The sequence below is a fragment of the Myzus persicae genome, unplaced genomic scaffold, assembly GCF_001856785.1.
Source record: "Myzus persicae strain clone G006 unplaced genomic scaffold, MPER_G0061.0, whole genome shotgun sequence".
Lineage (NCBI taxonomy): Eukaryota > Metazoa > Arthropoda > Insecta > Hemiptera > Aphididae > Myzus > Myzus persicae.
Window position 1 is genome coordinate 226,150 of NW_019103046.1, and position 18,579 is coordinate 244,728.

Sequence of the window (18,579 nt, forward strand, 5' to 3'; positions counted from 1 at the left end):
TATTACGTAGGTATACAACATTTTCAATTTTATATATTATTATTTATATTTACTAAAGCAAAAATGGATAAAGCAAAAATACGAAAATTAATATCAAAACGTTGCTTATCAATCATCAGTCAGGAATTATTGGATTTGATAAAAGAAGAACAAGAAAGAAAGAAAAGAATTTGGATAAGAAAATGGATGGAACAGAGAAGTACACATGGTGTTAGTAATTTACTTTTAAATGAACTAGTAGAAAACGACATTGCTGAATTTACCAACTGTATGAGGATGTCTCCAACTATGTTTCATACTTTACTTGATAAAGTTTATTCAAGAATTCAAAAATGTGATACTATCTTGAGAGAAGCTATTCCAGCCAAAATAAAATTGCAAGTGACACTGTCATTTTTAGCTACAGGAAATAGTTATAGAAATCTCCAACAGTCATTTCGAGTATCCAAAGCTGCAATCTCAAAATTTGTTCCTGAAGTGTGCGATGCAATTTATGAACACTTGCAGGATTTTTTACAGGTAAAAACAAAAGTATTGCTTTATTGTAATTTTATTCCAAAAATGGTTGTATGTAAACATTTAAACATTTATTAACATTATAATAATTATTAATACTTAATAATTGACCATTTGTACATTTAGTAGTAACATTTTTAATAACAAAACATATATAAAATATTAAAATGTGTAGTTAACATTTATTTTCTTCAAACATTACCTTTTTGTAAATATAATAATAGCAGTAAAAAAACAAAAAATAAAAATGATACAACATAATATGGTTTGTTAATAAACTAAATAACTCTCTGTAAATTCTAATTATTTAAATTTTCAAAACTATTTGCTATAGCTGTAGCTAATAAATCACTATTACAGTTACTGTAATGTTCAGGTACTGAAATATATGTTGATGATGATGTACTATCTAATGATGACATTGGCGTAGAACAAGTAATGTCTTGTCTTGCATAACAAATATTGGGTACATTAGATCTAATTTCATTAAGCCTTAATTCAGTTAATATTCTTTGAATTTGTTCTTGACCAATTATTGCATTTTCAGTTGATAATTTCTCCAATTGAGAAGCAACATGTTTCCCAAAAATTTCATATTCATTTGGTTTTGATTCAGTATTTATAGTCTCATTTAATTTTTGTAATTGTTGCACAGTGGATGATAACTCTTGTAATCTAGATTTTTTTTTCCTTGGTTGTTCCATGTGGTTGGTAACATCCGAAGTAAAATCTTTATTCATTGTTGAGGCATTGTTTATTTCAAGTGAAATATTATGTTCTTCACCTCTTTCGTGGTCATCCATACATATTAATTGACTATTTGTTTGACTTTTTGAGTCTACAACTGATGTATCCTAAAAACAATAACAATAGTTTAAAATATTGTATTCTAGGTACCAGACTCAGAAGAAAAGTGGAAAAACATTGAAAAAGGATTTAATACAAGGTGGAATTTCCCAAACTGTTATGGTGCTATTGATGGGAAACACATAAATATTCGTGCACCAAGTCATTGTGGAAGTTTTTATTTTAACTATAAAGGAGTAAATAGTATCGTATTAATGGCAATTGTAGATGACAATTATTGTTTTCGCTACATAGATATTGGCTGTAACGGAAGAGTATCAGATGGTGGCGTTTTCCAAAATTGTGCAATATTTACTGCACTGGAAAATAATATACTGCCTGATGGAGGGTTTATTGTAGGAGATGATGCTTTTCCATTAAAAACATACTTACTTAAACCCTATTCGCGAAAACAACTGACAAAAGGTGAAAAAATTTTTAACTACCGATTATCTCGTGCGAGACGAATAGTAGAAAATGCATTTGGGATTTTAGTCAGTAGATTCCGAATTTTTGAAAAACCTCTTTCTTGTGAAGTCTCAACTGCTGATAAAATTGTTAGAACGTGTTGTGCATTACACAATTGGCTGAGATCGGAATCGGTATCGTCATACATGCCCAGGGGATCAGTTGATGAAGAAAACATTGATGAAGGTATAATAACTGAAGGATCATGGAGAACACAAAGTTATTCTAGTTTTTTGCCAATTGCTAATTCAAGAAGTAATCACTCTTCACAAGCTGCTAGAGATTTAAGGGATAAATATCAGGAGTATTTTTTAAACGAGGGATCAGTATCATGGCAAGAAATGATGATATATTAATTATTAATGTCAAAATTATAACTATATAATATTATTATATATATATATTAAATTAAAAATAATATAATAATTTTTAATCTTATTAATTTTATAAAATATAGTATTACAGCTTATTTTATTTTATACTATACAAGTTCTCATTATTATAAAGACTTAATTATTTTTCTTTCTTTTTAGATTCATTTTATTAACATAATTTTATTTTACTACCTAATAATTTATAATTATTTAGTATCAATTTTGTATTTTGTTGTATGTATTCAATATTATTATTACAAATATTAAATTATGTTAAAAAATAAAATTAATACTTACAAGGCTAAGGTTGTCATGAGTCTTTCTTTTATTGCCAGTACCTTGCAAAAATGCTTCCATCTCTTTAAACCATTTCACTTGTGGTATATATAAGTAATCTGTTCCTGCACCCGATTTTTTGGAACATTCAATTTTTTTTAACTCTTGGGAGTACGTTGAACGTAAGTTTTTAATTTTAGTTTTTACTTCCGCAATTCCAAAGTCTGGTATGTTCATAACACTTGCAATTGAAGTGTAGGCAGCATCACGCGCTTGCTTATTTTTATATAAATTATAATGTATGTTCCAAAGGCATTCATGTTGACGATATTCCTCTACAAACTTTAATGTAGTATCTTCGTTCCACTTATGAGTCATATTAGTCATATAAATATTTAATAATCTTAAATGAAAAAATATACAAATGTGTTCAGGGCAAAAAATGATGGAAATAATAACTACAAATCAAAAAGAAAGTGAAGTTATAAACACATAAACAAATGTGATAACCTGTTTATCACTGTTTACTCGCGCCGTTTTTACTAAATTTAGCACTAAAATGTAGTGTCTACATTGGTTTAGTAAATGATCGGCTGCTAGTGGAAAGACCACTCGGTGGAAAAAATAGAGTTGGTTTCTATTTACTCGACTAAAATGTTTACTAAAATCATCACTGGAATGATAACTAAATAGTATGTCCACATTTTTCAAGTAAACAAAAATTAGTAACATGCTTTAGTGACTCGGCCGAGTACTATCCTAGTGTAAACCCGGCTTTAAACGCAGCACTCGCATTATATGTACGCTATCATGGCTGCAGCAGCATAAGAACACTTTAATCGGAGTGAACCAGCGCTCGGCATGCTGTCACGTAAAAAAATTACTCGATTGACGTTTTTTTTTATCTATCTCTCTCTCTCTCTGCGGTGAGCTTTTCCCGCTTTGTCGAGTGTCAGAAAAACTAATCTTCGCGTATAATTGAAAAAAAAAGCTCGGGCGAAACTTGTGTCGAAAGTGTGCCCGTCATAACATGTGCTTGCGCATTGGACGTGCGAGTCTTTGAACACCTCCTAAATTGTACATTAATCGTATTTGTTATTAAAACTTGCACCTGTCCTGCTGATTGCGTAAATTAAATTTATTATGCTCGTTGCGTCATATTATCATGCTGCGAGAACAGTTGATGGTCGGACGGATAAAATAACGAATTTTTCTTATTCATTACGTCTTTATTTTTGTTGATATACGCGGGTGCTCATATTAATATGACGCCCGCACCTTGTAAAAACGACCGAGTGCAGCACGTATATTATATTCGTTTTTGTATATTATTATGCAGTGTATCTATGTACTTACACAAACTATATAGAAGAAGTTTCAAAATGGCGACTAAAATTTAAAAATATACATACGGAGTGATCCATTTGACTGATTACACTCGTTTACAAGTCCAATTTTGTGTTCTTGAAAAAAATGTTTGTACATTTATTGAAGTATTTTTATAATATTATGTAGGTAAATTTTGATAAAAACAAAATATTTTTTATTATAGTAGATGCGAGTATGATCATGATTATCAGCGTAAAACAGCATTATGGCAAGCAGTAATTATAGGGTCGGAAAACTCGTGATCCACTTTTCCACTCACCTTCACCAACTTTAAATACTTATTGATCAAAAAATATGTATTCAACATTCGATGTTTATCCATCATATTTTTTTGGAAATTGAATTATCGAATGTTTGGCTTTTGATCACGAAATAAAAAAAGTTTTCGTTCAGAAAAGTTTGAAAGAAAGGCGTAAAAATCACTGAATAATATATTATAATAAAGAACAAAAGTAAAAATCTGTATATCCTATTTGTCCTCGCAAAAACGTGATATTATCAATAAACTTCACACTATACATCAAAACGTATTAAACAATTTTTTTTTAAAACAAAAATTGACTTAGATAATTAGTAAGCTGCATATAAAATGCAAATGGATCACTCTGTACTATACATAATATTGTACACTATATACACTGCGGCGTCGCGTGCTCTCAAATAATACATAATATTCCATACCCGTATATCTAAGTTTACAACTTAGGCGCCTCTATATATATTTACGGCGCAGCCCGTTAATGTTTTTTATAGCACATAGCGGCGATGATTATCATTATTACTTCCACTTCGACCGGTGTGGACAATAATTTAAAAAAGTAAATTTACACACAATTCTCGTAACGTTCAAACAACTTTTCGTGAAATTTTGTTCGGACTAGCTGATGACAATATCGACCGGACTTGACACGCGGACACATCAGAAAGCTCCAAATTCGCAGCGAGTCCCAAACGTAAATACGCCATCGTATGTGTATTTAATATGTTATATTGACACATGGTATAATGTGATATAATTGTAATACGTAACGTTACATAGCCGACGAGAATCACATTATATTATATGCAGCCAAATAAGGAATCATGCGAGGGGTCAATAATATTGCAGTGCTCGTTGTCCCCAGCAATGACTTTTCTAAAAATAAACACTTTGTGGCAGTAGTTATACGCGGGTAGGCACTTAATTTAAAATCAGAAATTGCCAATTCATAGCGCTGATCCGTCGTCTGTAAATATTTTGAGAATAAATTATTAATTTTCATTAAATATATACCCATATACCTACCTATATAGTTATATTTACATATGTATTGTAGGTATGTTGTAGTTGTCAAAGTTAAAAAATTTAGGCATAAACAGTTGGGATTACATTTTAGGACTGGGGGTGTTTAAGACAGACCATACAGCCCTCCCTCCTCCTCCATTGGCAGTATTAGTTACGGATATCAAATTTTGATTTAATTTGCTTAGCCCCCCCCCCCCCTTCCACATTCAAAAATTCTGGGTACTCCACTGCAATACAACATGTACACACCGTATAATATTTCCAGCCGCCACTACGAGTAAATTTTAATAACGGCATTGTAACTTGCGAAGTTAATTTTTTTTTTGTGATTTACGTATAATACTAACACTATCAGCTATAAAGAACTTACTGTGGCCGGGTATGTATAGATGGCCAATGGAGAGTGCGGTTTGACGTATATTTTTGTCCTTTTGACATTGTGTAGAATAATAAACTATATTTTATACAATGTATTATATTATTATTACTATATAATGCTGTACTTGGAAACGTAATGCGTAAACAAACAAAATAATAACCAAAAGACAGGCCATGTTGGTCATTAAAAAAAAAAAAAAATTAATTCGAAACCGTCGTACTATAATAATATCTTCATTATCATCGTTTAACGTCTCGCACGTTATTCCGTAAAAATAGAATCACTATCGTTGCATATTTCCGTCGTCACAGTGCATATTAATATATTTATTTTTATATTGGTGTTGCATGCAGCAACTATTGTCTTTCTGACTTTGATGTCTTTTAGATGGCACTGTTTTATAATCATCCTGTCTTCGTGTAAACCACCGCAGACGCTGAGTCGAATATATTATATGGGTATACGTAGTACGTACCTACAAAATCTTTTTATCTTTATATATTATTTTTCTATTTTTTTTATTTTTTTTTTGTTCAGTCGTGAAAACCACGAGATCATTAGTGCGCGCGGTGACGCGTTATTAAAATAATAAAATCGTGGTATATAAAAAAAAATTAACCGTAAACTAGTTTATGTGGAAAATATAAAAAGGACAAGGACCGTGCACCGTTATGATTTCCTCGTGTGTCGGTCGAGATGGTGTCGATGTTATTGCACTATACGCTGCAATATATATACGACTGACTAAGGACCTGGTTCTAATCCAATAACAGTCGGAAGATTAACCATTTTGTAATATGTCTGCAGCACTACTAACGTGAAACTTAAGTAATTTTTAGTCTCCTTTTTGAGATATTATTACTATTATTGGACTTTTTTTCACATTTAAAATTTTTAATGTCGATATAGTATATTATGAATTTTTTATGGTTAGTATCTTAGCATCTTGGCATTGTCTTGATTATTTTAATTGTGTATATAGTTTATCATTTCCAGATTTTTCATTATATTATTACATTGAATTATTATTTTGTATTTGTATTTTAATTTTGTGGTTCTAATAGTTGCTTTATAAGAACGGTATTGTTAATGTGTTAAAATTATTGTTATTGCATTATTGAAGACGATCAGGCTTAGTTATAACAAAATTAATTTTTTTAATTCTTAAATATTTGAAACGATATTTTTATTTTTTGATGTTTGAAAATGGACCTAATTATAAGTAGTTTTCAAAGTTAATCATAAACTTGAATTACATTTTCAAGCAAGAACGTTGACATATTTGATTTCGTATCACAGATGGTGCACTTGACCATGCGTATTGTCAAAAATGGTTTTATCTTACTCATGATCAAATAATATATGATAACATAATAATAATATAGACATATGTCTACTAGATACTATGGATTTAAAAAAAAAGATTTAACTCACTATATTTTTTTAACTCGTTATTACAACTTTAAAAACTTTATTTTACCATATTTTGAAATGGCGACCCTGTCTATTTCTATCTGTATTCCTATCGAGCAATATCCTGCAATACATATATCCAAATAATATCTAAATTGTATGTAACATAAAAGGCAGGTTTCCCCCCAAAAAAATACAAAAATACAAAACCGTAGCATTTCTTGGACAATTGGCGATTCGTGCGTACAAGTGTTGTTCTATACTGATACATATTATATAAGTGTATAATATTATAGTGATGGCGCTTTCGTGTCGCTGTCGAATAATAACACTGGAGCACACGCGAATAGTAAAAAAAATAGCCAGGTTAATGTGTAGTATTATTATAATTATGGTTTTATAAGTAGTTATATTTATTGACCCCAGCGCGGTCAAGCCGTGTGCACCATTTTACACTATACTTGGAGGATTTATATGTTTCGGTTTTTTTTAAAAATTGTTTTGAATCATCGTAAGTACTTACCTATTTTTTATTTCATCAAAAATTTAACCGATATTTTATAGAAGAAGGTAATTCTAGATGGGCGGAGTAACCTATTGCCACCATTGTACCTACAAGGCTACAATGATTGTCAAATCCTTATAAATGCAATAGAATTTGTTTTAACCGATATTTTTACATGAAAATGTATGATAAAAAGTATGATTACTACTATTGAAAATGGAGAATTTTTGTTTCGTGTCCTCTCTCAAGAATTTATTGTTCTACTTGCGTAGTGGATATATTTCAAATCATATAATACAACGTGCGATTTTCCTCAGACGCAACATATTATAATAATTAACGGAAAAAGTATCTTCGGTTAAAAAAGTTTAGTTACCCCCGCTTATTCCTTACAGCCCTATCGAATAACGATGGATGCAAAAAAAAATCGGTTTTGTAACAGCTGCGAAAAATTCGTCACGCACCCGCCACGATTATATTTTAATACTGTATATAAAATTATTTACGCCGTACGACCGTCGAGTTCCGGATAAATCTTTTGCAATATTAAACTTCAACAGCCTTATATATTGTCCGTATTTACGATCACGTTTCGCTTCGTACATAATGTGTCTAAGGTACCTTCGTTATTATTGTGTACGTGCACATGAGTGTATTGAAAACGAAACGGCGGCCGAATGCAGTCGCTTCTTCCGCAATATAATTTAATAATATCAGTTATTATCAGCAGTGATATTATAATGCACATTTGCAGAACCATAGCCGGAGAGCTGCAGGAGCTCAAACATTCTCCCTCTCTCCTCTAATTCCCACGAAGAGCGCACTTGCGTTAAGTCTCTAGCTCAAATTTGATAACATTTGAAGACGATAGAGGTCATTTATTTATTATTATTATTATATGTCCTCTGCAACGACTGCAGGTTGCATAATAATATGCAATACGATAACAATAATAATAAATATTAGATATTAAATTTCCTCAGCTTAAAATAAATCATAAAACTTTTAATCGATTAAAACACGCGTTATGCTGCAGCGTATGACGACGTATATTATAATAATTTCTGTGCCAATTTTTGTGTTCACTTGAACTGAAATATATAATCGGATCGACGTTACGAATTGATTTCCTACCATAATCGATCTGAAGAAAGCGACCGAAATCCGTTCGGCCGAGGGCAAACACATCGGAGCCCACCGCTGGATTAAACGAGAAATTCCTGCAGCTGCGTTTAGAGGTACGTAGGTACGCGGACGTCAGTCGAAAACGTTTCGACTCGGCGGTGCGTTACGGCTTGCAGCGGTGCCGGCGACATCGTGTGTATCGTTTATATATATATATATATGTACAATGTGCTTATATCTGTGTGTGCTCGTGTGGGTAGGTGTGTGTGTGTGTGTGTGTGTGTGTGTGTGTGTGTGTGTGTGTGTGTGTGTGTGTGTGTTATATTTTTTCTTCGTCTCGTGTCGTCGCCGCCGGCACGACGAAGTTTGGCAGGTTGGCCGTTGTCGCACACACATAATATATATATATACTTATGGAGGACACTGTGTACATCTTATAATATATATATATATATACATTTTATTTACTTGCCGAGTCGTTGACCCCTCCACCGCCGCGGACGACACTGGGTAAGACACCGTGGCCCGCCCCCGCCGTTACCTACATAGGTACACACCATTAACCCGTTTTATTATTATCGTACAACGTAGACGGCCGATATTATTACTATACAGCTGCACCGCATTGTTGTCGGGTACCCCAGCCGCCGCCCCCGCGTATATATAATGTGATATATATTAATATTATATATTGTATATATAGTTGCAGTGACGCACATGTCCCGATAATATTGTAACAATATGTGTCACGAAATTGTATAATAATATAGTGAAATAACTGTATCTGCAGATTTATAGATTATATTATAATATTATGTTATTGTTATTATTATTGTAATATTATTCAGTTCTCGCACTCACTTATAGGTATATCATCTGTAAATGACGCATGGACTTATATTTTGCAGCGTTTTGTTTTGTTTTTTGTTTTTTTGTTGAAATTCGACTCTACTTATATAATATTATTATTTTCTTCGACTCCGACAAATTCCTACGCAGAGTATAATATTATGTACCTATATAGTTATAGCCGTCTTACAACGTACGCGGAATCGCAAATTATTGCACGACGCGGCAGTCGTGTCACGCAGTGTTCTCGAAATCGTGTTCGGCGTCGTCAAAAGGATTTCGGGGGCCGTCTCGAATACCACCCTCCCCCCCCCCCACCGAGCTACGATCGTGGTTTATATCTACTACGTAAAGTGAGATGCGGCGGGACAATGTCATATATGACGCGCTTGGATATTATAATATGAAATAGAAACGCACGTGCGGGCTGTGGTGATGGCTCATTTTATACCTGTATATGTAGCTAGGTACGAATTTTCAAAAAATTATGATCGACCCATGAATACTATTGTGTTCTGTTATCATCCCGGTCGTATTTCTATTTTCTATATTAAAAAATCCTGAAAAAACTTCATACATTTTTGACTTTGTCCACTTAGGTCTCAAACATTTCGCGACTTCCGAAAACGAGGTGAAGACGAGCGCATGCGATGATGGTTTTGCTCTTTGGAGGGCCACTTTAAAATTGTGTGTTCCATAAAATTATCTCTCTTGTAACACAATATTGTGCAATACAGTATGTACGAGGGTCTCGTATTCTTTCATATAGCAGATGACAAGTGTGGAGTATATAACGACTATACATATGTATGGAGGACACTTACATTTTTCCAGACAGTTGATCGAATTTTTCAATCATTATTTTCAACAACGATATTATATATTATTATTGTGCTGTGTCATATAAAATATATAACAGCAATATCCTTATAATGACTATATTAGGTTGGTACCTATTGTATGTAGCTGTGTTTATTGCATACACAGCCATATTATATATGTGCATTGTATACGTATTTTGTATGGATACTCATACAAAACTCTATTTTGTTATTATCTGTTTAGTTCAATGTAAGATTTTATATTTATCTTAAACCATGCAATTTTACCACGGTAGATACCGATTACCAACAATAATCGTTGTCAAAATAATGTATTATGCAACTTGCAGTTATTATCACTGGTCCTTGCAGCATACTAAAAAGTAAAAACCATTTTTAATAGGAAGACCTACGTATACCTATATGTATGATTTGAGCTTTCTAATTTAAAAACGTATGTTTCGCATCGAATTTGGGGGGGGGCTTATACCTGAAGTCTCACCATATAGTCCTGCACCAGGGGTATTCCCATCGCCGGCACTGTGCAATATAACAAATATTTGATGTCTCCGTTACTCGAAATGTATCGACTTCGTCGATGAAACGAATGTGTCTCGTAATGAAATTATTATTGTAATATTATGTAATCGTCTATCCCGTGGTCGACCTTGTTTTGATTTAATTTTTTTGTGTGGTTGACGCCATTGCGAAAATCCATCTGCACCCTTGCAGTCGATGTTTTTCCAGTTTCTCGTGGAAAAACAAATAATTCTTCTGTCGATGAATTTATTGTTGTTATATATTGTAATATATTATAATATGTTCTCTCAGTCGAAATTAACGAGTCGAATAAAGTATAATAATATTTTCACACTGTGCCTCGCAAACCGAGGTATAGAAAATATATTGTATTAGATATAATATAATGTTATGTATAGATTTACGAGGATAGAATCTCTCGACAATTCGGCGAAAACCGCAGAAGTGCTGGGCTAGCTGCGATACGTTGTCGTTTTATTGAATTTATCGAATTATATATTATGCTGAAATATATATGTTATTAATGTGATTTGTTTAGGTATAAGTAAATCGTGATACTGTATAATAGACACTCGTCGATATCCATTATGTTCAAGATGAAATATTTATACGTATGAAATTTAATGTACGAATAATGTATGCGAAGTATTCCATTCCGGTTAAGGGTTTCACGATTGAAGACAAAAACACATATTAAAGACCAACAAAATCTTCCCCTAAGTGAACTTGAAATTTTGAGTGACAGTGCGGGGTCGACTTCGCCACAACCCTCCACCCCCCCCCCCCCTTCACTGTACTCCATTCCCGTCGAATGCAGACTTTGTCTCGCGGGAAGCGCTTCCGGTGGCAACGTAACACGACAATCCCAATCCGCTGACAGCCAGGTTTCGTGTTACTTTATAACATTATATTTGATCATAATATGTTATACATTACCCCTCTATACCGATGACAAAGAGAAGATAATTGTTATTATGTGTTATAATAGATTAATAACCAGGCGTGGGTGACCGAGGCATTCCCCTTCGCCGCAGTCCACTGCAGAATATTATACGTGCATTGTGCAATATGTATGCAACGGATATTTTTCTAACGAATTGATGCTATCAGGGACGTATCCAAATTTCAAGGAGGTCCAGGGGTCCGGAAAATTTATTAGCGATTTTTATAAACATAATAAATAAAAAATACCAAATGATGTGGTCAATTATCACGCACATAGATACACCTATATATTTATAAGAACTAAACTATACCAAACGACAAACGACATAATAATCTCGTTTGCGTGGATAAAAAATGACACAATCATTTCTGCAGACAATTTTTTTTTTCAAAGACCCACCACTCCAAAAAAAAAATCCTGGTCACGTCCTTAAACAATAATGCTTATTACATGCACAATTTCCAGTTAACTTTGTTTTTATTATTTTTAGACATCATATAATTACTTATCTGTTTAGGTTTCTGCTGTGTTATATAACATTTAAACCGTTTAATATTTTTATTTAAAAAAGTACAAGTCTAAAAAGATAATTAAAGTAGTGAAATAAATGGTAAAATATTTAAATTAAATAAAAGTTTTGAATACATTGTTCTACTATTGCAGATTATTATAGTTGAATGTTCTACACGATACAAATAACTATTACAACAGACTATAATCATAGTAAATTATTACCTTTAAAATTTTTTGTTTCAACTTGCAAATGAGTTACGAAAAACATAATGACTCTGTATATACTTAACTAGCTATACCTTTTAGATTATCGACTTCCGTTTGTATGACACCAAAAAAATAATCAAGAAACACTTAGCTGCCCAACCTTTAATATGCAATTTGGGCGAAGTTTACAAACCATTATGAATTGTTGATGGTGATAATAACGTATGAGTTTCGCAATACAATATAATATATTAAAATTTGATATTTTCAATAACGATATGACAAACAGAACGCTAGACTATGTGCAAACAATAAAACAATTTAGAAAATTAAAATTTGTTATTCCATGAAACTTCTGCGTATATATTTTCGCTTCGAGTGAAATATTGTGAACTTGGTGCTCAAGTTAATAAAATATACAAGGTCATCCAAATATTGCATTAAAATGTGTGTAACGAGTTCAGTTATTATTGCCAACTATAATTTATTCTATCAGTCAAATGTGTCCATTATTCAACGGCATGAATATTTTTAAAAATTTGGATAATGTTAACACTATGAATGAACGTTACGTTGAATGACATATTTAGCTAATGCAGTGTGTTATATTAGACATAATAATGTTAAAATAAATCAAAAAAATGGTTTTTCGTCACCATGTTCATCATGAACACATAATTTTACAACTGAACCTCCCAAAAGTACACAGCCTAGAAATCTATGTTTACAAGTGATGGTATTGGATATTGTTACTCAGCTGATGAGCTTTGACGTGATAAAATGGAATTTCAATGCGTCAAAACGTTCGAGATACACGCCATCTGTCGTCACCCATACACTTTATACATAGGTATTATATAGTTTATGCTCCCAAAGTATTAACTGTGGTCAGGAATAGGTGCACATATGAAATTGTAATGATTTGACAAAAATCGACACTACCTTACTGCCGATTCGATCAGGCGTCGTATATAATACAGGTACATAATATGTATCAATTTCTTAAAATATAGGCCAACATACCATATATTATATCCGTTGAACTATAAATTTCTGCTCCACTCGTAGCAAACGCCGTATATGTACCGTGTATATTGTCCAGGTAATTTCTGCCTCCATACTTCATTTTAAATTGTTTCTCTTATATATATCATAAAATGTTTAGATATTACATTTTTTCGTGTGTTCCTGGATCAGCAAATAATAATAACGTAACGTTGCCCCGTTTGAAAAATCGTCGTCAGTAGACGGAACAAGAATCGAGAACGTCGTAAAAAAATGGTGCTGACTGGGCGCCCAGTTGTCGCTCAACAGGTCCGCAGCCGCTGGCGGTTTCCGAAATCAATAATAGACGCGACCGCGTGTTTCACGGACAACTGTACTCCATTACACTGTATTATTTCCTAAACGTTTTATTTCTCAACCCCTTTCTTGTTGGGATCCGTTTTTTTCTCTGTTCGTCAAAGTACAATAATATTATATAATTATCTTACCGTCTTTGATCTATTTAGGTGCAAGGTGGTATAACACATAACTCGAGTTCGAAATTCCTGCAGAATATATCTTTGAAATGTTTGAATGAAAAACATATATTGTGTAGGTTCCTTAGTGATAATAATTTTCGAATGTAATTCAGAGAATGATTACCCTGGAAAGAAGCCCGTGGAGACCCCACCCGACACACTTGGATCATTTACATGACACACAGATTACGTGTGTAAATATGTGATGTAGCGTTCAAAAATATATATATTTTAGTCTGTATATTATCGTTTTGAAAAAGTACAAATTTATTTCTTAGACATGTTATATGCTTTAACCAATTCAGTAGTTAAGATGAGGACTGCGTTATATCTACATTCTATATGACGTATGGTCTCCGTGATAATAATAGTACATTTTAGGTTCCGGATAATCAATTTTACTCCGTCGTTGTACATTTTATCATTATAGATTGAATTAAATTATTATAAAATTTAAAGGTAAGAAATAGGGATATTTTCACTTGGCTTTTTTATATATTTTAATTTTAAACAAATTTATCATGACCATTTTAGTAATTTTCCAAAACAAAAAAAGTTACACATTTAAAATTTCTATTCCTAACTGTACTTATTATAAAGTCTTAGATAATAGATCAATTTACTGTAACATTAAAACTAACCGAGTTGAGTGTATTATTCTGAATGTTAAACTTTTCATGTTTGCTTTTATAAGACTGAGGCAATACTATGTATATCATGTGACTTAGTCATCGCGTTCTCTGTATACGACTATCTAGTCATTTTTGTTTTATGCCTATGAAATATTATCTTTTCGAATTCGTTTCGTTTCAATCCTACACTGTACAGCTATGTTACTGCATTGATAATAATAACTAGATACACTATTTTACGCTGATTATTAATATGTTATGATGCGACTTCTATCTGTTCGTCCTAGGTAATTTTGCTGGACTATACAGGTGCATTATAATAATTTATGTAATTATTGTCTTACGCATCAGTAAGCATACTGCGACAATACCTGCAACGTGTGACAAATTAAATACCTACGTCAGAGACAGGTTTACAGCGTTCCGCGCGGTGTTTAATGTTTAATCGGCCGAACCAAATCCCGATGCGTCTGTTGTTATTCGAGAATCGTGATTTTTTTCCTTTTGTAAGCTGCACACGGAACACAATGCATTGTCAAATCGTGTATACTATATACACTCTCAACACCAAATAAAAAATGAGGATTTTGAAGGTTTTTTTTTATTCAAAGTCCGATGATAATATTATATAGCAGCGGTACCCAGATCTGTCAAAGCTGCAGCCGGCGTATCGTGCACTTTTTATACTTAAATGCATGGACGCGAACGCCTATAACGTGATATAAATTACCGTGGTCCGGTCGGGAAGTACGCGTTAATAATTAATTTACCTTCTGGAATAATTTTAGAATCAACTGCGAAAAAAAAACTACTTCGTTCCATATACTTATAGCGCCTAGTTTATTTATAGTCAATCCATTTTTCGCTCGTCCTCGTTGTACGCGTGTACCATAGCACTTCAACCATACCGCACTGCACATTTCCTCCCCGTCGGGCGACTCGTATTGTCTCGATGTTTATCGGGGGTTCCACCTACGTTCTTATTTTCGTTTAATATATTATCATTTTAATCAAATATTTGTTTTCTAAGTATGTAAAGCGAAAAAAGCTGTTGTAAAATAATCAATAATTCCGGTGAAAAGAATTGTATTGTTTCTCAAAATAATTTTAATAACTGGGTCACGAGTGTGCTTGTTTTAAATAATATTGAACTGTACAAATATTATTAAAAATTTGAGCGTATGATATAAATTCGATTTTGGTTTAAAATCCGGAGCGATAAAAAATCATTATGTACTGACGTATTTTTTTTCAATTACCTTGTATAAGTCTCCTGTAAATAGTTTCGCTACATTATTATGTAGTTATGGGATTTATATATGCTAATCACTGACGCGATCGCCACACATGCTATAGTTAGTTTGATCCGGATTATGGAATAATATAATATTATACATTTCTACTCACAATAAATATATATGTATAGATTATGATGTTGCAAAAAAATAATAATATAATAAAACGTATGCTTTACACATATATTGGTTTTTTTTTTGTCCTTCACCCTTGTCATGTGTTTGTTCGAGTAATCGGATCCTCAGGAAATCCAATAAAGCTTCTTCCCGTTCCGTATGGACGAGACAACGGGGTGGTAAATAATACTTGTGCCCGCAAATATATATATTGTTTTAAAATATATATATATATATATAGCAACGATATAATAACGAATTGCATTGCGCGTACCAGTGCCTATAACGTGCGGTTGTCTTTATTGTATTATACTTAGTTGGATTTTTTTCTTTTCTGTTTCACAGGTGTATTGGAGATGAGCGCTGCGACCGAAAGTGGTATCCGGTTGAGCGGACATACTCTAGACAAGGCGACCAAGGCCAAAGTCACCCTTGAGAATTACTACAGCAATCTGATCGCTCAGCACATTGAACGGAAACAGAGGTACGGCACATATTTTATGCGTATACGTATTTTCATCGATTCTTTTTTTTTCACGCTTTTTGTCCATGTGAGATATGTTTGTAGATCTTGTGGCTGGAATATATCATATATTCTACATGTATTCCGATGACAACGCCTATTTTATGTGATATTATGTTTGTTATTTATGACTATCGTATTAAAATGAGCTTATTGCAATTTTATTTTTTTTTTGTAACTAAAATAACAAATTCAAAAATACTCTATAACCATAATACTCCAATCACATTAAATTAAAAGTGCGTACAGAAAAATGACGTCACTGCAATGAAAAACTGTTATTTAATTTTTTCGATAAAAATTCTAATTTCACGCTCAGAGTTGCAATAATATTACATTGGTTGTTATATTCCAACGTTTTTTCGAATATAACAGGAATAACACACATTAACACATTATCACACACATTTAATACGAATTATCTTGTTATTAGTTCTTCCTTCCCCCAAACTTTTAAAGAATACCAATTTTTATAAATTAGCTTTAATAGGTAATATATTAAAATATACGTATTATTAAAGAAATTAAATCATTTAAATATTTAAGTGTTGTTAACGATGCTATTGGTCGTAAAATTATATTTTTCTGAATTTTCTGTAATGTTTAATTTTAATGGTAGAAACTTAATCATTAGTAACGCATTATAAAATCAATACAAAATTTCTCTACCTACTATATATTATTATATTATATTAACATACTATTTACTATTCACTAATGTACATATAACAATTTAAACCACACCAATCAGTTTAAACAAAATTGGCTGATAAGAATGACTTATAGAAATCGAAAGGTCAAATCTCAATTCATCTAAACTTATTACTTTTATATATCATTTAATTATCAAATATAATGTGTCTGAAACTAAATAACGGAAAACCAAACATAAATTAAAACATTTTTTTAGCGTATTAAGAATAATTAATTTTAATCATTGAAAGTGCATATACAGTTTTTATAATAGAACATTATTATTTGGTCTAAGCTCTAAATAATTCATTATTGACCACCAATATCATAATCCACGAAGCTTAGGTTTTTTAAGGATCGAATAACATTTAAACCAACCATACATGTCCATAAACTTCCATCAGTATTATCATTTTGAACAATAAATTATAAATATTTTGAAAATATTATAAATTAATAACTTTTTGATATCTTTGAACTTTATCTTGTAATTTTTCAATATGTATACATTATATTATATTATAATAACGTACCTAACAATAATACTATTAGGTAACAATAAGTATTCACCAAATAAAATAAGAATATGATTTTTATACGTAAATATCAGACAAAAAGTTCTTTTACTTGGTACTCCATATTAAAGAAAAGACTAGAACTCATTTTAAAAATAAAAAAATATTTTTTTTTTATATTATGCTCATTTCAATAAACTCATATTTAATGCAATATACCTATTTTAGTTCATTTGTCTTAATTATATAGTAACTTTTTTATTTAAGTTAAATTTAACAAGTACAATATCATAAGTAGATGTTGTTCCTACCTATATCTACGGACAATGCTTGTTAGTTGTATATCACTATTGTCAATATTTTAATTTGTCTTGAATACGTGAACTAATAATATACGTTTGAACGCTAGTTGACCAAATTGCATCACAAATTATGAAAACATAAGCTTGTGTATGATAAGGTCAAACGTTAATGGTCGGCTTGATAAGCGCTTTGATATACTAGTATACTACGAATGATTTGTTTTCGTATTAATATTAAAAATGTATAATGTATCGAATTGAAAGTGCTAATTCAAATTCACATAAAATATTGTTTTATTTTATTTTTTTAAATGAACTATTGAAAGATTAATATTGTAGTTATAATAATAATATATGACGGTTTTGAGGGTATTCTGAAATCGAAATACTTTTGTCGCGTTATTTATACGAATAAAGATATATTTTAAATCGGCTTAAGTATATATACTGTGTGATTTATATTAAAAAAATATTTCCTAAGTTCTCACATAGTACTATAATATTAAAAAAAAAAAACGAACGCAATT

At 31.7% G+C, this 18,579-nt stretch overlaps 3 protein-coding genes across 11 annotated transcripts in view; 2 read left to right on the top strand and 1 right to left on the bottom strand.

Annotated features, from left to right (window-relative positions):
- LOC111033667 (serine/threonine-protein kinase tricorner) overlaps positions 1-18,579 on the top strand; it is a 133,923-nt gene that overhangs the window by 97,221 nt on the left and 18,123 nt on the right. For all 9 annotated transcript variants that reach the window (XM_022314531.1, XM_022314534.1, XM_022314532.1 and 6 more), the window contains one exon: positions 16,365-16,503. In XM_022314531.1, the coding sequence (XP_022170223.1) occupies positions 16,365-16,503 (139 nt within the window). The remainder of the gene's footprint in view (positions 1-16,364; positions 16,504-18,579) is intronic.
- Positions 23-2,252, top strand: LOC111033669 (putative nuclease HARBI1). The gene is made up of 2 exons (XM_022314537.1): positions 23-519; positions 1,410-2,252. Exons 1-2 carry the CDS (start codon positions 64-66, stop codon positions 2,184-2,186), a joined length of 1,233 nt encoding a protein of 410 aa, XP_022170229.1. The 5' UTR covers positions 23-63; the 3' UTR covers positions 2,187-2,252.
- Positions 2,428-3,215, bottom strand: LOC111033670. Its single transcript, XM_022314538.1, has one exon. The coding sequence runs from the start codon at positions 2,865-2,867 to the stop codon at positions 2,478-2,480; it is 390 nt and encodes a 129-aa protein (XP_022170230.1). The 5' UTR covers positions 2,868-3,215; the 3' UTR covers positions 2,428-2,477.

Bases quoted from the DNA above. Each gene is read 5' to 3' on its own strand.
- LOC111033669 (XM_022314537.1), top strand. From the start codon at position 64: ATGGATAAAGCAAAAATACGAAAATTAATATCAAAACGTTGCTTATCA. The intron at 520-1,409 runs GTAAAAACAAAA...ATTGTATTCTAG, and splicing joins ACTTGCAGGATTTTTTACAG to GTACCAGACTCAGAAGAAAA.
- LOC111033670 (XM_022314538.1), bottom strand. From the start codon at position 2,867: ATGACTAATATGACTCATAAGTGGAACGAAGATACTACATTAAAGTTT.